Genomic DNA, 25,840 nt, shown 5'->3' with positions numbered 1-25,840 from the left:
CGTTTGAACACGTGTTACTGGATATAAAGAAATGTTTGGCCAAATATTTTCGTTAAAGTGACTTTTATTATGTATAAAGCGGTCGACCATTTTCCGGAAGTGCGATACCGGTGTTGGTGTCTTCAGGATCCACATTGGCAGGAGAACCAGGAGCTTGGGCAAGCTTGTTGGAACTCACGGTAGTATCACCTGTACTGTGCTATAGTAAAACTGGGTTGTTTTAACAAAAAACGTATCTTCATGTCAGTATTACTGGGCGCTTGTATCTTGTATGCGAAATCTAGGTATAGGTAATCTAGGTAATGTTTCTAGGTATAATGTCCAAATTTAAAGACAGCTAGCGATAATTACCTTTTAGTCTGTCAGGTAGTTGGCTAACCTTAGCTAGCCAAGCTAACTATCCATCTGATTTCTCTATTAGCTGTATAAATCCTTAAATCAACACGTAACTGTGTTTACTCTGTTCAGTTACATTCGCTATACACAAAACGTGTACTGTGATGTCTTCGCTACCATCTCCTTGCTGACAGGTTTCCGCTTGCTTAGCTAGATTAGCATACGTAGCTATCTATGGGGCGCGAGGACCGCGTCGTTTACTGTGGAGCAAAATCACTTGTATTGTAAAACATTCACACGAGGTATGACAGGATTATCAAAATTTACCAACGAACATCGCATTGTTCTTGAGTTACAGACGGATGGTTTCAGTGGCCGTGACTGTAATGAGCTAACCTAGCTAACCCCAGCTAGAACCGGGCCAGTTTGTGGAATGACACCTTCTCATTTTGCTTGTCCTACTTGTGGAGGATTTTTCTACAAGCTCTTCGTTCTTCCCTTTGTCATTTCACTGTGTAGACGATTCTGTCCTTTAAAGTCGTGTAGTGGTCGAGGTATATTGGTATACATTATGCATTATCGACACAAAATTAGTGTATCAAATGTAACCAAAACAAAAGAAACACATCATATATTTTTGCCTAATGTAGGGGGCACCAATCTGTTGGGTTATTTGGGAACTTGTGCAGTCAGAGAGGAATGCTTTCCCTCCTTCATTACCCCATTTTCAGACTTTCCCCTCTTCTCTTTGCCTCCGCTGGTTTGCAGACAATTGTGTGAGATGGCTGAATATGGAGCGGACTGTGAATTATCACAGAAGCGTCTTGGAACTAAGGAAAATCGTAATGGTAATTTTACAGGTTGGTATTGTGAATTACAAGTAAGCCTGTTTGTCAAAACTGCACACGTTCAAAATTCCAGTTTTACAGGTCAAGGGGCACCTCCAGATAACACCGTTCTGATTAGATAAACTGACGTGTACCTACTGTGTATATATATAAATATGCAGCTGCCATCTTTCTCTACATATTGCTTTGTTGTTGTACTTTCTAAGAGGATGTATTGTTTTCTGATATGATCCTAAGATTGTTTGTTTTTGGCTGAAGTGAGAGGGCTAGCTTAATGGCTTATGTTGTTGTATGTCTGAACATGTGCTCTGTTCCTTTAGATGTGTCAGTCAGAGAGAGAAAACAGCAAGACAGAGAAGAGCGTCTCTCTCTAGTGCTGTGGAGGAAGCCTCTCCTTACGCTACAGTATTCTTTCTTAGAAACCCTCATCGTTTTTAAAGAGTGGACATGGAAGTAAGTTATTGGCTTTTTTTTTTCCCTCTTTTAATTTCTCAAGTCAGTGGACGTTTAGGAGCTGAACCATGTGTGGTGATTAACAAGGAGCTTTAGCTTTTTCTCAGACAAGCCAGGCAGCAGTTAATTCAGCAGTAAGTAGTGACGGTGACGTGGAGGTTATCATGTAGTTACATTCCCCAGTGAGGCGGTGTTTGGCCGTATTAACTGCGTGCGCTGCTGCTGTTTTGCAGGCTGTGGCTGAGAAGGACTGTGGTGTTTCTGGTCTTGGTGCTTGTATCAGTTTTTTCAATGGCCTACTCTATAGAGGGAGCTCATCAGAAGGTGAGAATCTGATTATTAACATGCGCTTTATTTAACAAACGATTATTAACATACAAAAAGAGTCCCCCCCCCCCCCATCAAACACCATATCAAAGCCTTTTTGAAGTGGCACTGAACAATTCCACCGATCAGTTTGAAGAGTCATGCCTACCATGTCAATGAAACGATGTTCCAGTGGCTTCCTGAGGATGGGTCGGCATCTTCCATCCTTTTGCTCTTGTTTGCTGACTTTTTCCTTTTCCTCACTCTGCAGTATGTACAGTACCTGGAGAACAAGATCCTATGGTGTGCCTACTGGGTAGGTTTGGGGATTCTGTCTTCAGTGGGCCTTGGCACAGGACTTCACACGTTCCTTCTATATCTGGTAAGAGCTCCTTACAGGTCAGGGGAGGCAGTAATGGAGAAGACTTATGAATAACGTATAAATCTGTTAGATATTGAAATTGACTTGTATCTACCTTTTGTCCCTTCTGCTTTAAATGTATGGAGATGTCCGAGTAGCTCTGGTGTGTTAGTTCAGATTTGCTTTGGATGTTTTTTTTCCCCTTCCAATGTAGTGTCCTTGGGCTTGTGAAAGATGCTATATGAATTAAATATTATTGTTATTGTTGTTTATTATTATTATTACTGATGATGACTGGTTGTAGTTAGAAGGTAAACTGTAAGTGACTGGTCGTGGTTAAATATAGACGTTGGACTTTTCCTCATATCAACTTTCATCTTTTCCAAATTTACAGCACAGATGTCACCTCATTTAGAGTTTGTCCTAATCTGTTTTTCCACATTGAGTATTAAGTGAAAGCTACTTTTAAATGTTATCAGTTTTTATTACCTTTCGTTTTAATCATTTATCCATATATTTTCCTCCGGAATGCCTTTCCATGACAAGGAGTGAGATGGTTCCCAGGGCTGCCAGATCCGTGTTCTTTGTGTCTCTCCCCTCTAAATTTTGTGCTTCTCATGGTCGGTCTCATCACTCACTTCCATTGACTCAGAGTTCTCAGATGGTGGTGAGAGCCGTTGCTTTCTGGACAAGCCTGGTGATGTCATCGGGACTGTTGCAATGATTCGCGTGTGGTTGCCTTTCATGTTCAGCTTGTGGACACACAGGGACCAGAAACTGCAAGTGCTGGGGAGCCACGTCAGTCCTTCAGGCATAGCGCACGTCCCCCCAGCAGAGCGCCGACACAGCAGAGTTTGACATGAGTTAACGCATCACAGCCGACCATTAATCACAACAAATATTCAGAATCAAAAGTAGCTCACCAAAATAACATGTAAGAATATAAAACATTTCAACTTTAGCTTCAACCACAAATCATAAATATCAGCCCTATGTTTAATAAAGCCTGCTCTATGGGGTGAGTTCATATCTGCTAGGTTATTTTGGTTGTTGCTTATGGGTGAGCCATGCCAGCACTTCTGTTCCATGACTCCATCATGAGCTCAGCCCCACTAGCACTGTGGGACTGACGTGTTCCTGTCTTGATGACTTCAGCTGAGCAGCAGTTCTATGTTGGCTGAGAAGCTTTGGGCTGCCTGACTACACCGGACCAGACCGTCCTTACCCTGTGGCAAAAGTGCGCCGTATTGCTGATTTCTGTCCTACTGGTAGAAAGGTTTTAGCTTGTTCCCACATTTGCTACTGTTTTACTGCCTCAAGCAATGGTTTAGATTCCTGTTGTCCTAAGCAACAAGTTGATTACAGTAATAAAACCCCACCTGGCTTGTTCAGAGTGCTGTCGGATGACTCTGGCCAGAGTGTGTCCTGCCAACCGAAGGTCTAGGAAGTGTGTCATGAGTTTGCAACGTACTCGACCCGTATAGAGTGTGTGAATTATGTGGAGTCCTCTCCCTCTAGGATGCCCACGCAGCAGGCCCAGGGAGAAGATGACTTCACTGATCTACTGCAGCCTCTGTTCAGTGGCTCAGGTGGTGATGAGCTCTGTGTGTTTAGTCTACTGCTGGGTACTTTTGTGAGTCTTATTCTACCAGACAGGAATTGCCAAAGTGGTGTGATAAATGTGTAGTAAAAGACAGCATGGGAATCGCTGTGCAGTTAAGTAGCTTTGCCCAGAGACCTCCTGCAAAATTGAATTAAATAAAAAACACACACACAAAATAATCGTACTTGTACAAAAGCACCAGTATTTTTCTACAAGCAAACCCATACGGTGGATGCTGACGTTGTTTTCAGAGAGCTTTGTTCTCCCTGTAACCCCAGAAGAACGTTAGTTGTTCATGCACTCATGTATTGACAGGGAGGCTATTGCTGCAAGGAAGGAATGGCCCCTAGCTCACCACGGCATGCTTGTCCTTTCAGGGCCCCCACATAGCATCTGTCACGCTTGCTGCGTACGAGTGTGGCTCCGTCAACTTCCCCGAGCCGCCGTACCCGGCCCAGATCATATGTCCCGACGAGGAAGCGGCTCCAGACAGTATCTCCCTCTGGACCATCATGTCCAAGGTCCGCTTGGAGGCCTGCATGTGGGTACGTATGTAGGAGCTGCATTTACACACCACACACTTTAGACCAAGTTTGGAGTTTGAGACTCTTTTCTCTCTCTCTCCACAGTCATAAGGGGGGATGTGATTTATCTTCAGTCATATGGGGGATCTGATTATCTTACAGACATGTTTAGAAGTGAGTGGCAGGGACACGTTTTGAGTAATCACATGTTATTAAAGCAACAGTTGGTTAAAAACAAAAAAGGAAGGGTTTTTTTTTGTTTTTGTAATGAATGGGAGTTAGTGCAGAATCATTTGCATAATATCATATGCCACTAAAATGAGTTCATTTGTGATTAGCTATGATTGCGTTTGGGCTACTTTACAAATAACAAACAAAGAAACCCGGCAGTCACTGACGCAGCGTTAGAGCCGAGGGTGATGTTGGTGTTAACACTGTGTGTGTGTGTGTGTGTGTGTGTGTGTGTGTGTGTGCACACAGGATGCAGGGCAGTTGGGGGTGTTAACACTGTGTGTATGTGTGCACGTAGGGCCATGGTGGTATTAGCACTGTGTGTGTGTGTGTGTCTGCGCATGTAGAGCGTAGGGCAGGTGGGGGTGTTAACGCTGTGTGTGTGTGTGCGTGCGTGCCTGCAGGGTGCAGGCACAGCTATTGGGGAACTGCCACCCTACTTCATGGCGCGAGCAGCGCGTCTCTCTGGAGCTGAACCAGACGATGAAGACTACAAGGAATTTGAGGAAATGCTGGAGCAGGCCCAGAGTGCACAGGTGATGGCTCACATATGCTCCACACGTAAACACACACACCACACATTCTGCCAAAACCACCGCAATATATTGGTAGAGGAACAAAGCCAGTGTGAAACACACATCAGTCTTCCATTCAAAGTGTTACTAGCTGTGTCGACAGCTAAGCGGTATTTGTGTGACAGCTAGTATTACTGGGTCAAAGCCGTGTGCACTGATCTCAATAGAAGTTCACACTGTGTTCTTCAGAGTGTTCACAAAGGCAGTGGAGCGCATGTTCACGGGGCGTCCCACACTGTACCAGGGTTCAGGGTTCAGGGTTCATGGGCTTTTGATCTTGGAGGTGATGCCCCGTCGTTCTTCTGGCTCTCCATGGTCCCTGGGCACTGTGGTTTACTGATCCTGGTCACATGACCACTTCTTTGAAAAGCCCTCCCCTGACTTCCAGTAAACTCTTTGAAATGTGGGTGACTCAGAAGGAGTGCTTCCTTTTAATTATGGACCGTTGGTGTCTGTGTGGACCCCACATAGCCTGTTCTGTTCACTGGAAGTGTTTTAATTGGTTAACTGCTGTAAGTTGTATTCAGTGTGGACCCCTCTGGCAGATGCCCCATTAGTAAGAGTTCTCCCTTTCACCAGCATGTAAAAGAATGTAAACAAAGTAACAGTGTTTCGTGATCTGTTTCAGCATATAGTAGTCTTTGTAAACATTACAGCATGCCCCTCCTCACTATTGCCTAAATTAACTTCATTGCTCAACATTGTGGCATCATATTTCTACCAGAAATGTTGGGGGTTTATGCATGTCATGCTCTGGACAGACCTTCTTCCTCTTGAAATGTAGAATAAATCTCAGCTCACTAAAAATAGCAGGACTTCAAATACCATTTCTGGCCAAAAATGAGTGTTACAGCTATGAAATTTGAGTTCTTTGTTAAAGCAGCAGCCCTTGAAAGAGAGTTGAATAACTGAAGTAAAGTGAACCAATTCTGATGTGATAAGTTTACACTGTTTCAGAGCATGTTGTGCTCCTGGTGAAGTTGGAGCCCAGCTTGGTTGCGCTTTACCCGCACTCTGATCTGGTCCTGGACTAGCTGAATTGCAGGTCCTCGGGTCTTTCATCTGCTGTAGCTCCAGACATACAGTATGGTGTAATACTGAATTCCTGGCAAAGGCTGCAAAATCTTTACTCTTCTTTGCAGGACTTTGCAACGAGAGCCAAACTTGCTGTTCAAAACATGGTTCAGAAAGTGGGCTTCTTGGGAATCCTTGCGTGTGCCTCAGTAAGTTTATTTTGTTTCTCTTTCTGTATTTTAATTGAATTAAGTTTAGTAGTACATGAACCTACAGCAGTGTGTGATATGGAGGCGGTCCTTGGTTGGTTGTTACTGCTGTAAAGTTCCTTTTAAAAATAATGTGTATTAGATTTATTTCAGGCATGTTGTCTTCACCCAGCTGCCATTTGAATGGCAAAGGTAATTTAAGAAGTGCTGATATTTATAATGTGTTTACAGTTTGCAATGTATACAATTCGCATTTTGACCAAGACCGCACAGTGGGGTCAAAAATACTATAATGTGACTGTATTCCTACATATCGCACTACAAATCACATTGGTGAACCTATTTGATGTGAACCTAGGAACGAACAGTTCTGCTTATGTGCTGTATGTTTTTCATCTCAGATCCCAAATCCCTTGTTTGACCTGGCTGGCATTACATGTGGGCATTTCCTTATTCCATTTTGGACCTTCTTCGGGGCAACTTTAATTGGAAAAGCAGTAATTAAGATGCACATCCAGGTATGGGTGGGTGTTTATATAAATAAAAACGCATGCACACACACTTACACAAACAGAGCTTGCAGATGAATCCTTCTGTTCATTTCCTATAACAGTAATAATATAATCATAGTCATAGAGCCACAGAATGACCTACAACTGACTTTAAATCTGCCCAAACTCATCTCTAGCGGTCAGCGTTACTACTCGCTTGTGGCTAATGAGAATTTTCGGCCCAAGCCGCATCAAAATCACCAGATCACCAAATTCCTTTTGGTTAAATCACTGCCGGCCCCTGCAGTTCCTATTGTCAAGGGGTCAAGAGAGACAGCAGTACTTGTGTGTTTCTAGTCTTTAGAACAAGCAGACACAAGCTCGTCCGCTAGTGATTTCAGCTCCCTTTTCTGCGGTGGGGGAGAGGGGGTGTCTCTCAGCATCGTGTACAGACACACTGTGCCCCAGGGCTTTACGTGTCATATCCCTCCCTCCTCACAATTAGTCCCACGCGGATGACCCTTCCCCCCCACCAAATCTCCCCAACAGCTCACGTTTGATTCACTGTCTGAAACTGTCCACATCTCGTCTCTCCACAGAAACTGTTTGTTATCATAACATTTAGCCGACACATAGTGGAGCAGATGGTCTCTCTGATCGGGTGAGTAATGGGGCCGCAGACGTTCTGAAGTGGTGTAACCATGGCAACCTTTGGACTCTGGTAATGCTGAAGTTTCTAAATGAACTTCTGTTAATATGAAAACCAAAATGTTTGTAAGAAGTAAGTGAAAGACGGCGCGGAGGACGGTTAAAAGCGTGGCCTGATCCAGAGAGCTCTTTTCTGTGTGTCCAGAATGCTTGGTCAGAGATTCAGATCAGTGGCAGCAGGCTTTGGACACACTGGGCTGAGAGCACGCACACTCCCTTTGACAGACCACAGCATAATAACTGTTTTGTTTTTTGTTTTTTAATAGAATAATGAAAACTACAATTATTTGTTGATGTGATAAATAAAACAGCTATATAAAAACATATAATACCATAAACATATTATATCTCTCTGTATAAACCTTTCCTTAAGAGAGTAGATGTTTGCAATGTTTATATTGCGGCACGTTAATCCATGAACCAGTAGAAGATTTGGGCTGTTGGCTAGATAGCTGTGTCTGTCTTAGAATAGCCTCGAGTGTCTTAGTCATGCATGCACTCAGTTGTTGCCTTTTGATAGCAAACAGATAGCAAAGATAAAATAATTATCTGAAGAGCTTTATGCTACAAGAGGTTGTTTTGTTTTGGGGTTTGTGAATCCAATCACCGTCGGTGTGCTCTCGTACATCTGAGCCAGTCATCTCGGTGATTGTGTCTGCATTCAGTAATATTTTGGAATTTCCATGTCTAGGAAAAAGGAAGTTGGCCAGTAAATTCTTTAATGGTGTGTGTGTGTGTGTGTGTGTGTGTGTGTGTGTGTGTGTGTGTGTTTGTGCGCGCATTTTGAATGCTTGCATGCAGTTTAGTCTCAGTACAGTTTTAAGATGTATTACCACGAATCGTCAACTCAAGAACTGTGAACTTTTCCTTTAAAACATTTTTCTTAATAACTCAGTGAGCAGCACAGTCTGGTTTTGGTATGTCTGAAAAACATCTTTTATGAAGATGGGTTGTGGTTTTTCCAGAAGTAGATGAGTTCTGTGATCAACCACATAAATCAGAGATAACGTGTCCCTCTTTTCACACTCCTAAGAAATATAATCAGATTTTTTTTTCATTCTTAATTGGGCCTGCACCTCTTTTTATGACAGATTATAACTTGATCAAAGGAAAGTGGTAAGAGTTTTGAGTCAGGCTTAGTTTGGTTCTTATGATGTAGAAATTGTTCAGGCTCCTAACCAGAAGTCCTTGGCTCACACATTGGTGTGGGGTTGGATGAGTCCTGACAAAGCAAGTTATGTGCTTCTTTAATTAGTTACTTTTAAAATGAACATGTTTTCTCTTGAAAAAGATCATCAGATACCATCAGGTTTCTGGTAATTGGTGTCAGATTGTCTAGTATATCTAGCAGTAAACTAAATCATGTTAATTTGCACCATGTATAATCTGTATTATACATCAATCCCATCTGAGGCTTTATTATTTTCTCCTTTGAGTGTGTGCAGTTGTGCTATATATTAGATGTGTGTCAGTGATAGTCATTCCTTGAGACCTGGGCGGTCCTTCATACATAGCACTGATGACACAGTGTCGAGTCATTTCCTAATTTATGGCTTCAGACCAGTTCTAACAGGAACCTCCGTAATATAAGTGAGCGTTCAAAGAGTTGTCTCTCCACTGTGCCATGCCACCTCAGCTGGAGTTACTGAGCGCCAGGCGTCTTCGGCAATCTACTGGTCTTCGGGGGCTTGGCCTGGTGAGTAGCGGTTGGGCTAATCTAGTGTGTTTGGCTGCGTTCACAGTGCTATACCTGGAGTTGGAGCTTCCTTGCAGAAGCCTTTTAGTGAATACCTTGAAGCCCAGAGAACGAAGCTGCATCATCCATCTGGAGATGGCACACCTGCGGTAAGAAACCGAGGGGGTTTGAGGGTGGGCTTTTGTTTTTTGTTTTGTTTTTTTTAAACATTGCTTTTCAAATGTAGAGCCCTTGGTGGTTCAGGGACTTATTGGTACAAGGCTTTAAGGCAGGTTGCCACTGTCTGTTCATTTAGTTTAGTTCGTTCAGATGTTTGCCTGGCATTACATGGCTGCAGCTTTTGAGCCCACTATTTTGACCTGAGACTGGATTTTTGAGTATCTTTAAACACGAGGCTGAATGTAGGTGCCTTATTCCTGAAACTGTTTTTTGCTTCTTCTGTGCAGGGGGAGAACTGGCTTTCCTGGGTTTTTGAGAAAGTGGTACTTGTCATGGTCTTCTATTTTATTCTGTCTATCATAAACTCCATGGCACAGAGCTATGCCAAGCGGCTCCAGCAGAGGAAATACTCTGAGGAGAAAACCAAGTGATAGACTTACAGTAAACCATCTCTGGCTCCTATTCTGGGAGCTAAGAAACGTTTAACCACAAAGGCTAAATGAGCACTAATTTATGTGTGCTTCTCTGTGTAACATTATGTTGGATACCCAACTTCCTTTTTTTTCTCATTTGTCTGTAGTGTTTGAATATTAAAATCAGATGTTATAACGGTGTGATTTTTACTTCTACAGAGACAAGACAGTCTAGCAAAGACTGAGCAGTTATACTTGTTGCAATACCTCATGCAACACAGCAGGGTCATGCTTCCATTGAAGTGAATACAGTTCTGATCGCTATAATTTATTTAATTTTTATGGTAACGATGTGTCTAGGCAGGGTCAGATTTGTAAGCTGTATGTTATGAGAATGTTGATGCATTGGCTGTTTTCAGGGAGTTTTTTTTTTTTTAACCTGTCACTTTTTTCTTTTTGTTATACAAGGATAGCAATATCAAAACTTCAGTGCGATTACTTAATAGTTTACGCATTGTGTAAATAATTAGTTTCAACATGAATGCATAGCTTTGTTGAAGTCTGAAGAGAACTATCCATCTGCCATAAAGACTGAACTGATTTTAACCTAGTAAGGCAGAAAACTGACCTTGCCTCATGTGCTGTGCGTGTAGATGTCTCCCTTTAGAAACTGCCTCATTCTTGTTTTTCTGTCTGCCTTTGTTCTGTAAGTAGAAAAAAAATCTCTCAGCTAATGTTGACTTACTTTTTGACATTAAATTGGAATAATATCATTGTTTTGTTATACTTTCCACGAGCCAGCTTTTGCCTGTATTGTGCGTTTGTCATGGAATTCTCGTATTTATCATGGAAGTCCTTTCTGAAACCTGCACTTGGAAACACTGAACAGGTTCACCTAAATAGGTAAGTGTACAGTATAAAATACAAGTAGCTTTCTAAATGTTACTGTAAAATGTCAAGACTTTGTGAGGGAATGAAAGGCTTTGCTTATTAGTATTTCCTACTACAGTATGTTACATATGAACCTCTAAGATGACATAAACAAGTGGCATGATTAGGTCTTATAAACGGTTAATTTGATAAGCAGGTCTATGGAAATTCTTTGTTCAAGCCAGTTTTGCCAACTAGGCAATTGCTGCTTTCGGTGCCATTGTGTCGGTTAGCTTATCAGACTGGTGTTGGCTCTGAGCTCCTAAAGGCAACAGCAGTCTATAGGCTGACTGAAACTTTGGGTTGATCACCACAAAGGACCTGAATAAATGTATTTGTGTTCTGTCTACTTCTGTTACCAGTAACCAGTGTAACATATATATAATTTTCTAGTGTTCTCGTCTCCAGAGTTGTTTGGACAGCCTGGTTTCCCCAAATGGCATCAGGGTTATTTGGTCCAAATAGCTTTATCAATATTTATGCCAAGTTTCTTTTAGTAAACTGTGCAGTAGTCAAGTTCAAATCAGGCCTTTTCATTTCACATAAGGTACTAGAGACGCAAGTGGGGAAAATGGACGTTAATCATTATTTAATTTAGTGTTTTATATGCTTAGATTCTCATGGAGACTTGTCTATGCTTGTCACTCTCCCATACCTATATGATGTCAACATGTGTGTGTGTGTGTGTGTGTGTGTATATTTATTTATTTGTGTGTGTGTGTGTATATACACAAAAATAAAGATGACTGCATTTATTTTCCTTCATTAAAAAATGTGGCTGGCTGGTTGTGTCAAATAAAAGCACAGTTGATTTAAAATGGCTTGAAATAACCTTGTAAAACATTGAATACTACCTAAACATGTATGTGACTACAGTATGTGCACTGAACTGCCCCATTCTCTTCTGGATGAGAAACTTGTGTGAATGTGTTCCAACTTTCTGTAGTGTATGACTATGTAATGTTACATTCCCAGATAACTAAACAAAGGGGTCTTATCTGCTGTTTTCTCTTTATAATTAAAAAAAAAAACACTATACAGAGCTTTTCAGGTTGCAATAAGGACTTATATTTTCTAATGTGAATTCATGACAGGCATTAACATTCCTAAGAAATCTGAAAAACTAGATTCAGAGGTGTGTGTAACTAGAGATAATCTGTTCCAACATGGCAAAGCTGTCAAGGAAATTCTCTTCTGAAATTCCAAATTTGGTATATTGATGAATATAAGCCCTATGGAGGGAGAAAAAACTTAATCATTCATAACCTGATGCAAGAAAATAACATTTTAAAATACAGTATACCACATCAATGCATTCTTTGTCTCACCTAGAGGCAAACATATTCCAAGCCTTTCTAACAATATTATCCAGAGGTTTCAGCAGAGACTGGCTGTTGCTGACTAAAGTGGCTGACTTCTCATAGCCATTGAAGGGCACAGGTGAATTCCATGTGTTGAAAGTGCCCCCTGGTGGAAGCCATGGCACATAAAGTGAAGCATCCTTAAAACCACCTGTTGATCCAAAAAAGTTTATTAAAATCAAGTCAACCTAAAGTGAAAACTACACCTGGTGGTATGTTACCTTGGCTTTGATTAGCCTGATTATCTACTCAGTGTGCATTTGTTGATCATGCATCAGATGTCTAATTACCTGTATCTGCACTCGAAGCATCTTTACCTCTCAGGATCAGAAGGTTAGAGAGTGACCTGTTAAAGCACATTTGTCTGTTTGCTGTGCTTTCCTCTCCAGACAGTGGAACACACACTTTCCAATCAATACCTGTAGGAAAGGGCAAGTTTAACAGCTTTTGACAAATTTTAATGCACCTTTTTTTAAACCCACAGATTTCATATAAATAGACCAGACACATCAGTTCAATTACAATGACAGTTAGTAAATGAGTGCACAGTTGTATCAGTTTAGGCCACCCACCTTCTTCCATTCTGGCATTGGCAATAAGCATCTGTCTTAAATGTTTGAGCAATCCAGGCCAAGTATAAGCACTGTAGGCCAGAGAGGTTTGAGACATCTGTGGGATGCTACACAAGGACAGCAATTTATATTCTGGATGACACACCAGGGAGCTCAGCAAGTCACCTGGACAAAACACATTCATCAGAGTACATCTTTGTTCTCGCCAGTCAAAAGACACCGCAGTGTGTGCTAATAAAATAAAGAACGGTACCTAGAGCATTCCTGCAGTAGTGAGGGGCCGAGTCTGTAGTGACTGCAGGCTGCAGAATGCTACCCAGCTGGTGAGCGATTACCCTGTTAATATCACTGATTGAGATGTTCTTGATGTTCATCAGCTGGCTGCAGATCTTGTGAACAGTGTCATTCTCGTGAACCACGAGGGCGTCGGACAGGTGGTAGAGGCGAGACAGCGTGAGCACCGAGTTGTAGTTCTGCACGATCACCTTTGACAGGAGCAGAGGGAATTAAAAGTGAACGTCCACAGTAATCTTTCCACCGACAAGCAGCACACTCTCTTCAGACATACAAGCCATTTACCTCCCCTGTTGCATATGGCCATGTCAGATGATTAAGAATAAAGGACTGCGGATACATGTCTCGCAGACACTGTGTGACGTAGGTGCCGACCCCAGAACCTGTCCCCCCGGCGACACTCATGATGGCAAAGATGCCCGCTAGGCGATCGCAGCGTTCCGCCTCCCTGCGGACGAGGTCCTCCACTGCGTCCCGGTGACGAGGGCCGTGAACGCAGTAGCTACACAGAAAACACGTGACAACACACAGGCTCAAACACGACGCAGTAAGAAACGGGCACAACGGGAGTACAATATGAAACGCATCAGGGGATGGGTCCCCTCTTACCCGTTTGCCCAGTTGTTTCCAGAGCCTTGTTTCTGGCAGAAGTGCGCCTTGTCCCCATATGTCCAGTGTCCCGACTTCGAGGCTTTTGCTATGGCTCGAGAAATAACTTTAGGTTCCATGTCAACAAGAACAGCCCGCGCCACCAGCGCTGCAAGAGTCAGAACGCAATCACAGAAAACGTCTAAAACTTTCCGAAAAACATAGCTAAGGCTAACCAGATGTAACGTAAAAGCTAGCGAACTTATACGTGTTTCACACACAGTACACGACATAAGTGTCACTACTTATTAGTGACCTTGCTAACTACCTACCTCCAGCTGCATTCACACGAAAGAATCTCTCTTCGCTGCATTCCTTGTACATTTTTTGACCGGCTCCAACAGAATCATCATGTATGGTGCTGAACATTTCTTGACCTATTTGATTGCCACACTGGCCTAATTGCACTGTCACAACGGACATGTCTGGCTACAGCTACAGGTTAGCGTTAGCCAACCTAGCTAGGAGACACTGGTTAACGTTATATTTTAGAAATTATGTTAGCTATATTTATAAACTACTGTAACTACGCAATTGTAAGTACACAAAGCTTTACAGTATCATGGGTGGCATGTTAAAGGTTTGCCTGGTTAGCTAGTTAGCACTAACAATTCCAACAGGTCTCTTCAGCTAGCTACATGGCGAGCTGGCTAGTTGTGGGTGCGTCCTAATAACCCTGCCAACCCTAGACTGTTAAACTCCTTGTTTTCCCGCTGCTTCCACGTTCACATACGTTCGCTAGTTAGCTTACCCTAGTTAGATTTCTCACAATACAATGCAAGCACTGCTTCCGTCGCTGTAACAGTCAGTTGAGTAATTTTTATTAGCTAGCTAGCACCTTATTTCTGCGAGCCGGCAAGGTTGCAGCCATTCGGATGTTCTACGCCACCTTAACCTACATGATTCGGCACCCGGGAAAAACTTGACTATAGATGGCGCTCAAACTCTCATATTTCTTCTATTACTTCTATCTGATTAATTCTCAAAATCCTTCTGAGATGTAATTTAGGCTAAATCTGCTCCTCTAGGACCTTTGGGGACCCTCACGTGAAATATCTTGTTGAATGCTAACAATGTAGATGACATCAGTGAACGGTAGCTTTGAAATATATTTAAATAGAGATATTTAAATAGAGATTCATAAATTCAGTTTTATTCAGTCATAATTGTAAGTCGCTTTGGATAAAAGCGTCAGCTAAATGCTGTAAATGAAAATCAAAATCAATTAACATTCCTCCAGTTATGAAATCATTGAATACTGCTAACAAACAGCCCATATAGTCTCTAAATAATAGCTGAAGGACCAATACATGTTTGAAGTGTATGTGTGTGGTACTTCTCCCCGCGCTGCTCTGAGTGCTCTGGTATCGATGTGAGGGATAGTCACCTCCTGCAGGTGTGCTACAGTGGATGCAGGAGGAGATGTGGCTCAGAGTTGGAGAGCATTTTCACAGGAGAGCAGTTCGCTTTGACCACTGAGGAGATTGGAATAGAAGACATCAGCCACCCTGTGTTACTTATTCAGTTTGTATTCATTAATCTTAGGCCTCATTAGTACTTCATTTAAATTCTGTTCAGAATATTTAATCTTTCCAGACAAATGTTTTGTTCAATTAAGTGGTTCATTGTTGATAAATAAGAATCCACTGGTGAGACCATAGAAGTCCAGAGTAGTGGATTTCAATCATAAAGAAAACATTCAGCTGAAAATGACAAAATAATAAACACTCTCAAAGAATTATGCACATTTTGATGAAGTTTGCCATAGAGGAAAGGTTTACCACAACAGAAAAACCACTTGTGAGCCTCACAACCAGAAAGGGTAACCTACAATGTGCTAAAAAGGACAGAAAGATGCCAGTAGAGTTTTAGGACAGTCTTATGAGTATGGCAAAAAGGGAAATCACTTTCAAATTAAACAAGTACATTTAAATGAAAACTGCTTTGGGTGTGTATCACACTTTGCAACTATACCTCTGTTCCCAATCACCCATATATTTGTAATCACCTTATCCTGTCCCATGTTCCAGTAGCTCCCTATTTAAGTCCCATAGGTGTCCAGCTACAGAGCCTCAGCCATCTGGAGACTGTCTGTGTACAATGCGCTTTAGCTCAGTGTTTTCTACTGGTGCCACTACTAGTGTAATATATATATATATATATATATATATATATATATATATATATTTCAAAGTTTATTTGTCACGTACCTAGTCATACATGGTATAGCTGGCAGTGAAATGCATTTTGTAACTTCTCTATCCATGGCTGAGGAGAGATGCAGGGAAATGGATACGGTTTAGTGAATAAATAAATATGTTATGATGAATGAAGAGGGGATGAGGAGAATGAGGAGGAGAAGAAGGGATGTATACCATGCATATATACAATGTACAATTTCCAGTTTTTACTATTTACAGTTTACAGGTTTTTAAAAAAAATAGTTTTTTTAAATGATGTTATTGTATCATACACAGAGTAGTCCCATCAGGTCCATCAGTTGCCCTGATTCAGGGTCTGAATGGCCTGTGGGAAGAAGCTCCACTTCAGTCTCTCTGTGTTGGTCTTCAGGGAGCGAAAGCGCTTCCCTGACCTCAACATCCCATTGTTGGGATGGGTGCGGTCCTTCACAATCCTCCTAGCCTTGGTCTGGCACCGCTTGTAGTAGATGGTCTGCAGGTCAGGAAGTTCCATATGAGTGATGCGCTCTGCTGAATGTGCCACGCTCTGGAGTCCTTGCCTGTCCTGCTTGGTGCAGTTCCCAAACCAGACTGTGATGTTTCCTGTGAGGATGCTCTCAATAGTGCAGGTGTAGAAGTTCTGCAGCACCTTGGAGGGCAGTCTGAAGTCTTTTAGGCGTCTGAGGTGGTAAAGACGCTGACGAGCCTTCTTTGCCAGGGAGTTGCCGTGGTGGGACCAGGACAGGTCCTGCGAGATGTGAACTCCAAGGCACCTGAAACTATCTACTCTCTCCACCATGGTTCCACTGATCCTCACAGGTGGGTAGTGCTGCTCCTGCTTCTTGCTGCAGTCCACAATCAGCTCCTTTGTCTTACTGATGTTTAGGAGGAGATTATTTTCCTGGCACCAGTTCTCCAGGTGTTTAATCTCCTCCAGGTAGGCCCTCTCTTCGTTGTCCGAGATCAGGCACATGGCGACGGTATCGTCAACAAACTTGACAATGGTGGTAGAGTTGGAAGTGGCCACGCAGTCGTAGGTGTACAGTAAGTAGAGCAGGGGGCTTAGGACACAACCCTGGGGAGCTCCAGTGCTGAGGGTGAGGGTGGATGAGGCACAGTTGCCCACGTGTATTGATTGTGATCTGCCTGTTATCAAGTTGGAGATCCAGTCACACAGGAGAGGGAGATATTCAACGGAAAGTACTCAAGGACAAGGATTCCAGAGAACCAGAAAATTTCAGACAGAGAAATATACTTCATCAGCCCTGATCAAAGTATTGTGCATTTGAATACTTTCTGTAGGGAAGCAAGGATCCTCACAAAATCTTATTTAGGAGGTGACAACATTTGTCATGGATTAGAGATTGATCTCAAGTGGAGCACAGGCGCTGGTCTGATATTAACATTCACATTTATAGTGTTTATTAAGAGCAACTTCCAAAACTGCTTTAGTTATCTACTTAAAATATCCTTACTAGCACAAATAGGTTAGAGTCCAAAAATACCCTTAACCAAGATATGCAAGAGGCAAGTGTCAGTGCTGAAATCTAGGATGAGATCTACAATACAATACTATAGAATACAATACAATTACAGCAATTACTAAACAGGAGTGGTCAAGTGCCTGATCAAGTTTGATTAAATTACCTTTCAACGAGATAGTGTTTGAAAACAGTGAAGCACTCTACTGTTCATACAGCCAGCGTATAGTGAATGTTGAATGATGGTCGGGCAGGCAGGGCCTTGCTGAAGGGCTGAAGGAACAGAATGAGCTTTGACCGCTGATATGCGTTTGATATGCATTTGTATTTAAAAATGATAAATGTATGAGAACTTGATTGATCCTTTCTGAGTGGGTCAAGTGATTAGTAAACCACGGTTCACATGTTCTGAATACACATCTTGGGGATAACTAACCAGTGAACCATTATAAAATCCCAGTCCTGCTCAACTGTTCATGTGAGTCGATCGCTTTGTCTTTAAGACTGATCGCTTACAATGTGCATCATGCTGCGAGAGTTACTGAAGCTCGGCGCTAAATTAAAGGGCGCGTGTGTGCCTAATCCCTCCGCGTGGGGGTGCCCTTTACGCACTACTGTGCGCATGCCCTTACCTTTGCCGGTCATGGCGACGGTGTGTTCATGTCCATGAGGCGGGAAGTACCACGTACTCTCTCAGTAAAAGTGGATTAACGGGGCGAAATAAACAATGGCTGGAGTCTTCGACATTGATCTGGATCAGCCGGAGGAAAATGTCTCCGATGATGAGCTCGAGGAGGTAGAGAGTTTTGTCACAGCTCGAGTCGCATGGCTGCACGAGCGTGCCACCCTGCTAGCTGGGCTGTTAGCGATGTTAGCTATGTTAGCTAGCGCGCTTGCTCACTGGTCGGCCTGTGGCTTTGGTTAAATGCCTTGACAGAGATGTTAGGCCTAACTGTATTTGTCAACGGAAACCCTTACTTAAGACAGAACAGTTAGATAGCTAACGCTAGCTAGTGCTAGCTAGTTTACCAGGTGGCTAATTGTTATGCTAGCAAGCTCTGAGATATATATATATATAGATAGATAGATAGATCTCTCGTTAGCTTGCTAGCTAGCTATCTCTCAATTTCTTTCTGAAATGCCTATGTGAATGTCTAAAATTAGCAGTGGCAGGTCAGAGAAGACTTCCCGACTACTTTCGGCAGATACATTTTAGTCGTGTGCTAGTGATGGCTAAGCATTGTTATATCGTGTTGTGGTTAGCTAGCTTTAGGAAACCGCTTGATTATGATCAAGTTACCTGCCCAACATGTATACGTTATTCTGCATGTAACGTAACTTGAAACTTTGTGTTAGTACGATAGATTAGATATCTAGCTAGCTGTCCAGGTCACTTGCCAAATATTTCTGAAGTTGTCATATATGACAACTAGTTATTGATGACACGTTTCATGAACAATTTCTAGGGTCTTTGCTGGCCACAGTAAGTTTAGGAGGCGTGTTTTCATATGGCAAGCTAACCTAGGTTAGGTAACCAGGCAGCTAGATGAGCTACGTTCAAAAGAAAGGCGACACTAAAGCAAGGCTAGCACATTAGTGATGGTGGTGAAGACTGACACTAAAGCAAGGCCAGCAGATTAATGATGTTGACGAAGACTGAATAGCCGATCGCCACCAACCCGCTAATGGCCGTGTCCTCGTGCAAGGCTCCTAATAAAAGATCAGTTTTCAAATTGCAGTCCAACGGTAATGGAATGCATACCGGTTATTCGTAACGGCTGACCAACAAATCTACTGTTTTATTTATTTTTGTAGGCTCAGATCACTGACTTAATGGATCAGTGCAGTGGCTTTGAATTGTGAGTATTTATATATTTTGTATGTAACGTCTTTTGCAGTTTGCAGAGGGCATCACCGTCACCACTACAAACGCTGATGTCATTCATATGAAAGTGCGATTAAACGTATTGGTTCGATAGATGGCCAACTACACAGTGTGAGAAACCACGGGAAATGCCATTTAGTTAAAAATGAATACAAGTACACACTAAATTTGTTACATAAACTAGATTAGTATTTTCCAGTATTTGAGAAGTGACACTTAAAATGACTTCTTGGAATTTTATATATGTATGCATGTGTGTACTCAGTAATATGGAGGACTGTGAGAAGATTGAAATATCTGAGGACAATGTAAACCAAGGCACAGAGAGCATACGTCCAGAATGCTTTGAGTTGTTGCGTGTTTTGGGAAAAGGTGGCTATGGAAAGGTATGTATTTATGGGGACATTTCTGTGTCTGACTTGTTTATTTCAGAAATGGTTGCATATACTAGTTCTACTTGGTTTGTACTATTAAGGGGCATTTTAAAAAGAGCATTAACTTCACAGGTTTTCCAAGTTCGGAAGGTGACGGGTGCGGGGTCAGGAAAAATATTTGCTATGAAAGTCTTGAAAAAGGTTTGTGTTGATATTTAATTTGCAAGGTTTCAATAATTATACATCAAAATGTTATTTTTTGTACTGTATTAATTTTTTTAGATATTCTGAATGTCAGTTTTATTTCATTATTTTTATTTTTGTTCCTAACATGACTTTTTCTAGGCTATGATCGTGCGGAATGCCAAGGACACAGCCCATACCAAGGCTGAACGCAACATTTTGGAGGAAGTGAAGCACCCTTTCATTGTTGATCTCATCTATGCCTTTCAGACCGGCGGCAAGCTTTACCTCATCCTTGAATACCTAAGTGGTCAGTGAATCAAGCTCCACCTTTGTCTGTAAAGACAGTTTGCCTCTCATTTTTTTTCAGTGTCTTCCTGTTGCCATGGAGTTGCTAGGAGATATATCCCCCCTGTAATGTGTAATGGAATGTCTTACTTGAATTTCTCTCTTCCTTGAATGTCTTCATTCATGTACATTTGCAATGTACAGTCATTTAGACTTCACAATGCTGTTTGGTTTCTGTGCTTCACTCCTGTGTTTGATATGATGTCTGGCATTTTGGAGGGGATCGTATTATTTTTTTGTTGTCCTTTTTTAAGAGATTTTCCCTCCAGTAAAAAAAAAAAATAAGACGTTTAAGAAGAATCTCTAATCATTGGTGGTCTTTACAGGTGGGGAACTTTTTATGCAATTGGAAAGGGAAGGGATTTTTATGGAAGACACTGCCTGGTAAGGATGGTTCTGCTCTTGCTCTTATTGTTTTCTTTGCTGATTTTTAAGGGAACACCTACCTTTTGAAATAACAGCATTGTGTTTTAATAATTCTTTTCATGTTTTATTTAATTGATTTATTTGAGAAGTAGCTTTGTGAGAACTCACCATTATTAAATGTATATTGTTGTGCTAAGGACTTTTACTTTCAGAGGTGCGTAGGTTTGTGATCAGATTAGATTTGATTTCTTGACTGGAGTAATAAGAAGATAATCAGTAATGATCCCAGAGGCTTTTTACTTGCAGCTTTTACTTGGCAGAAATTTCTATGGCTCTGGGCCACCTGCATCAGAAGGGCATAATCTACCGGGACCTTAAACCCGAAAACATCATGCTGAGTAGTCAAGGTGAGGCTTCACTCTTTATTAACAATCTCATTATCAATAAAACGATTAATAAGAGAAATGTTTAACCTCCTGTTTGGGATTTACTGATATGATTCCATGGAAGACTAAGGATTACCTCTGAGTTTAATAATGGGGTGTTTAGCATCGTTGTTGTTTTGAAAATCATTGCTCTTGCAGTACAAGAAAGAAATCCTGTTTCTTGGGCCAGTTTCTGATTGGGCTTCAATGAATTTGAAATACAAGTGTGTTCTTGTGGCTGAGGTTTCTTATTTGTAACGTTTTGTCTTTTTCTTGGAAAGGCCATGTTAAATTGACAGACTTTGGATTGTGTAAGGAATCCATTCATGATGGAACTGTCACTCACACCTTCTGTGGCACCATTGAGTACATGTGAGTGATTTCGTTAGAAGTTGGTCATATGTGTATGTACCTTTTAAACCTTGCCTGTTCTTCAGCATTTTCCACTACCTGTATTCTTGAACTTCTTTGAAATGCAGCAGTACATGCCACACACATGTATCTAAAATTTGTGTGGTTCTAGATAGACTTGTGTGTTTTTGTTTGTTTTTTTCTGTTACTGTTTTTATGAATAAAATTGTTTTTGCATGAGTTTTTATTTTCTAGATCAAAAGATTTTAATTTCACAATTTTGTTTTTTTACAAAAATGTTAGAATAAAATCTCTGGTGTGGGAATACGGAAACTTGTGGTGGGACATACTGTGGCTTAGTACTGTTGCACGAATATCTCTGCATGACTCTTGTAGGCATTAGGCAATATTCTTTGATGGCTAATAATTCATGCCTTGCACTTTTTTAAGCTTTTAATCAATGCAACATTGGTGTCACTTTTCCCAGAGCCAGCTATGATACCAAGGAAGACTTTTACCATTACAGTCAAAACAGTGGACAAGGGGTCTGTTTAAAGATAACACTGTGTTCTTTTCTAGATTACTTACTCACACCATCACACAATGAAACCCGTGCCACTGTTGTTTGTTTTGCATTTTATATGCTATGAATTGCAGGAAAACGGGGTGTGAGTGCACACAAATTGGGGTGGTCTGGCACAAAGGGTTAAATTCATTAACTGGTAACCATTTTCATGTCCATGGTCCTAAAATGCTAGACATTACAGGCTATGTGTGACTTGTGCTGTGATTTATTATAGGGCTCCAGAGATTCTCATGAGAAGTGGGCACAATCGTGCTGTTGATTGGTGGAGTCTCGGAGCCTTGATGTATGACATGTTAACTGGGGCTGTGAGTGCAAATTCCTTGGTTTAACGTGGTATTCATATAGGGGGCATAATAGTCCGCTGTTTTAAGTGTATATCTCAAGTGAGCGTTACATTTATGGGTTAGCAAGCAAACTTGAAGTGCATCTTGGGTCTTAATTGATTTGACATGAACTACATTAAACAGATTGAACCACACTGGTTGCCAATGTATTATGTCCTAGTTGTGTAAAAGATTATATTGATTTGCCTTTATAGCCACCTTTTACTGGAGAGAACCGTAAGAAAACTATTGACCGTATTCTTAAATGCAAGCTGAACCTCCCCCCCTACCTCACACAAGAAGCCAGGGACCTGCTGAAAAAGGTACAAGAACATTACTGTGCTCCACGTACCATCTCTTTGGCAAGTTGATTGGTTTTTTATGTTTATAAAAAAAATCAATTAAAACATGTAATTGTCTAGCTGCTAAAAAGAAGTGCCTCATCTCGACTCGGAGCCGGACCTGGAGATGCTACAGAGGTGCAGGTCAGTTGGTGCTGAGTTTGAGCTGAATGTCTTTGTGTAGCGCTTGAGTAGGTTCCCTCAACACTCCCTTCACGCGTGCTGATTTGAGGAGGCTTTTGGCTAAATTACAAACTTGCAGGGTGATGGTGTCGTCTGCGTTTCACTACACTTTCTTGTTCTTAGACTCATCCCTTTTTCCGGGCAATTAACTGGGATGACCTGCTTGCGAGGAAAGTTGAGCCACCGTTCAGGCCTTTCCTGGTGAGCTTGCTCTCGCGCTTTCTCTGCTGCCACTTTAGGGAGTAGTTCTCAGTGGGGCACCTGAACTCTGCTCTTCTTTCTGTAGCAATCGGCTGAAGACGTCAGTCAGTTTGATTCGAAGTTCACCAGCCAAACGCCTGTAGACAGTCCCGACGACTCCACGCTCAGCGAGAGTGCAAATCAGGTCTTCCTGGTAAGGAGGTGTATACTCCATGTACACCAACCCAAGCATGGTTAACAAACACAGTTTCTCACGTTGTGTCCTCCTTTTGAAATCCTCTAGGGCTTTACTTATGTAGCTCCATCTGTGTTGGAAAACGTTAAGGAGAAGTTCTCATTTGAGCCAAAAATTCGTTCACCTCGACGCTTTTTAGGGAGCCCAAGAACGCCTGTGAGGTAATCTGAATTTAATGTCGCCATGCTATTTCAACTTTTGTTGACTGTATACTGCTTGCTGTACAAGGTGTAATCCACGATGAGTTTAATGTGCATGACAGTGAAACTATACATTATAAATTGTTGGGCAGATTTTTCAATTACAGATGAGGCTAGGGTTAATTCATAAAATTCATGCCTTGCTTGTGTCACAAGTGAATTTGCACATGTCATCAGTGATTGCTGCTTCCTGTTTCTTAGCCCTGTCAAGTTCACCGGAGACTGCTGGCCCCGAGGTCCTCCCATGCCCGGAGTGTCCTCTCTCCAGTCTCCAACGGAGCTTGCCATGGAGGTGTCTACCATGGACCAGATGGACATCGCTGCCAGTGCTGAAGTCACTGCTCCCCTGCCCATCAGGCAGGCCCCGGGATCTGCCATGGGCCCTTTCAAACAGCAGGCATACCCAGTTCTGTCCAAGAGACCAGAGCATCTGCGGATGAACCTATGACCATTAGCTTGACTTAGAGGTTTACTTTGCTGTCTCCGTTTCTTTTATATAAATATTAGGGAAAATGGATATCTCTCTCCTCCCACCCCCACCGTCATGCGACCTCCTCCTATTGTAGACTGTCCTTCCCTGTCTGATGAGCATGTGTGGTTTACTGAGCTCGAGACACTACTTCCAGTCTCCCCCCCCCCCCCCCCCCCCCCCCCCAAAAAAAAAAAAAACCCAACAATCTCAGACCACGTTCTTCTCAGATGCTTCCTGTCTCGACATATCAGATGGATTATCAGGATTGGGCCTTCTTTTGGATCAATGACTTTTTTTTTTTTTTTTTTTTTTTTTACATGATTGTACTGCAAAAGGATCATGAAACACATGAACAAAGCAGATCAAATATGACACTGTTTTGCTAAGTGTGCACACTAGATGACATGGTGCTCCCTTCAAGATGATCAATGCTGATGAGGAATGGCTTGCCTGGGACGCTCTGGTTTTACAGTATTCCTTGGGAAGCAGAGTGGCTTTCTGAATCTGAATTAAATCATTGTTAATTAAAAGAGGTGAATGTATTATGGGGATTCCACCAGAGCAGAGGTCGATAAATTGGCTTAAGTCTTATTCTCTTTGAACAATGAACATATGCCACAGTGATAGAGATGATGGGTCAGTACACTAAAGCCTCAATAAAAAACAAAGACATTGACTTTTTAAATTTTTTTTTTTCTTTTATATATATAAATGTGCAGGTGGATTGTTTTTGCAGTTGAAATGTATGCTCTGCAAAGTTTGTTCTAAAGCTAAAAAAGCAAAAACAAAGATGTGATGCATACAAGTTGTACAAAAAAAGCAATTTATTTAAGAATATCACCTGTCCCGGATGAATCGATGGTCGCCCGCAGTTGCATGGAAGGGAGATACTTCCATCCACGTAGCTTTTAGATGTGTCATAATTTTTGTGATTTGCATAGCCTTACACTCCTCATGGCTGTGGAACTGGATTCCCTCTGCTTATTACTTCTTATTTGTTTTAACTGACTTGAGACATATGGGGTACTCTTTTTGTGACTGGAAAAGTGAATTGATCTCACTTGACACACACACAAAGTCAACTGACCATTTGGCAAAATAAAATCGCCACACCCATAGTTTTGCATACATTTCCTAAATACTTTTTTTTTTTTTAAGTATTTTTTTTGTTTTGTTTTTTAAAATAAATTTATTAAAGATTCACAATTATGTCCTTCCCCATGACACCTACAGAACCGTTACCATGTTTGAAGGTGTAAGGAAAAAAGCAAACATGTATTTAAACATTAGTTGGGCATAGGCTTTTATTTTCATGAGGGGCGAGGAGATGTCGTTATGAATGCATGATGTAAATTGGCATTAGATTTCTTTGTAGTGTTCACTGAAATTCTGGAAAGTAAATTACCCCCTCAGGTTCTGTCTCCCTGCTAAGGGAGTGTGCTGTTTCACATGTTTTGTCCTGCCCTCTTATTATAGGACACTTGGACACTTCCAGTAGGAAACATTCACACAGCATGCAGGTATAGCTTGTGATTGACACTCAGGACATTATCTGAATAATGATAATTTACTTTTTTAAAAAATACAATTATGTTTTGCCACATTACTATGGGGTCTGATGAAAGTATATATGTTTTTAAAGGTCAAACATTCAAGGTTGATGTTAATGAAAAATGTCTATGTTGCTTTGTCACACAGCAAGCCTTTGTCGATCACTGATTAGTTAGTACAGTTATGGCCCTAAAATTATATGATTCCTATGAAGTTATTGTGCTCCATAGTGTCTTTCATTAGTCTTTTTTTTTAGATATCTAGTTTGTTAGAACAGTAAACAGCAGGCTAAAGCATAGGCAGTACCTTCATAACATGTTTCAACCTATACTGCCCTGTTGCCTGTGGTCAAACTGTCAGTAAACTTGCTCATATCCTGATTGTTTTCCAGTTGCTGAGTGCTGAAAGAAGATTTAAAGCCCT

General features: G+C 41.6%; 3 protein-coding genes across 5 annotated transcripts; 2 read left to right on the top strand and 1 right to left on the bottom strand.

Moving 5' to 3' along the window:
- The first annotated feature begins 99 nt into the window (after positions 1–99).
- vmp1 (vacuole membrane protein 1) lies at positions 100–10,700 on the top strand. 3 transcript variants are annotated; one of them, XM_027021233.2, is made up of 12 exons: positions 100–179; positions 1,105–1,196; positions 1,505–1,637; positions 1,871–1,961; positions 2,215–2,325; positions 4,285–4,452; positions 5,067–5,198; positions 6,380–6,460; positions 6,862–6,978; positions 7,551–7,612; positions 9,402–9,504; positions 9,802–10,700. In XM_027021233.2, the coding sequence occupies exons 2-12, from the start codon at positions 1,118–1,120 to the stop codon at positions 9,943–9,945; spliced, it is 1,221 nt and encodes a 406-aa protein (XP_026877034.2). In that variant the 5' UTR covers positions 100–179; positions 1,105–1,117; the 3' UTR covers positions 9,946–10,700. The 3 variants fall into 3 exon arrangements, with proteins under 3 accessions (XP_026877034.2, XP_026877037.2, XP_026877038.1); XM_027021236.2 differs by lacking the exon at positions 100–179 and adding an exon at positions 211–890; XM_027021237.2 differs by lacking the exons at positions 100–179; positions 1,105–1,196; positions 1,505–1,637; positions 1,871–1,961; positions 2,215–2,325 and adding an exon at positions 2,340–3,893.
- Positions 10,701–11,856: 1,156 nt separating this feature from the next.
- tubd1 (tubulin, delta 1) lies at positions 11,857–14,640 on the bottom strand. The gene is made up of 8 exons (XM_027021232.2): positions 14,005–14,640; positions 13,694–13,841; positions 13,370–13,586; positions 13,044–13,275; positions 12,791–12,955; positions 12,509–12,637; positions 12,186–12,369; positions 11,857–12,089 (listed from the first exon to the last, which is right to left on the bottom strand). The coding sequence occupies exons 1-8, from the start codon at positions 14,153–14,155 to the stop codon at positions 11,987–11,989; spliced, it is 1,329 nt and encodes a 442-aa protein (XP_026877033.1). The 5' UTR covers positions 14,156–14,640; the 3' UTR covers positions 11,857–11,986.
- Positions 14,641–18,021: 3,381 nt separating this feature from the next.
- rps6kb1b (ribosomal protein S6 kinase b, polypeptide 1b) lies at positions 18,022–24,019 on the top strand. The gene is made up of 15 exons (XM_027021208.2): positions 18,022–18,189; positions 19,209–19,252; positions 19,544–19,664; positions 19,785–19,853; positions 19,998–20,145; positions 20,510–20,567; positions 20,856–20,956; positions 21,256–21,346; positions 22,126–22,216; positions 22,450–22,557; positions 22,657–22,719; positions 22,882–22,959; positions 23,045–23,152; positions 23,243–23,355; positions 23,596–24,019. The coding sequence occupies exons 1-15, from the start codon at positions 18,121–18,123 to the stop codon at positions 23,840–23,842; spliced, it is 1,509 nt and encodes a 502-aa protein (XP_026877009.1). The 5' UTR covers positions 18,022–18,120; the 3' UTR covers positions 23,843–24,019.
- Positions 24,020–25,840: the final 1,821 nt, after the last annotated feature.

Source organism: Electrophorus electricus, chromosome 15 (genome assembly GCF_013358815.1).
Source record: "Electrophorus electricus isolate fEleEle1 chromosome 15, fEleEle1.pri, whole genome shotgun sequence".
In the NCBI taxonomy this organism is placed as follows: Eukaryota; Metazoa; Chordata; class Actinopteri; order Gymnotiformes; family Gymnotidae; genus Electrophorus; species Electrophorus electricus.
Note: the sequence above shows the minus strand (reverse complement) of the source record. Positions and strands in the feature narration are given on the sequence as shown.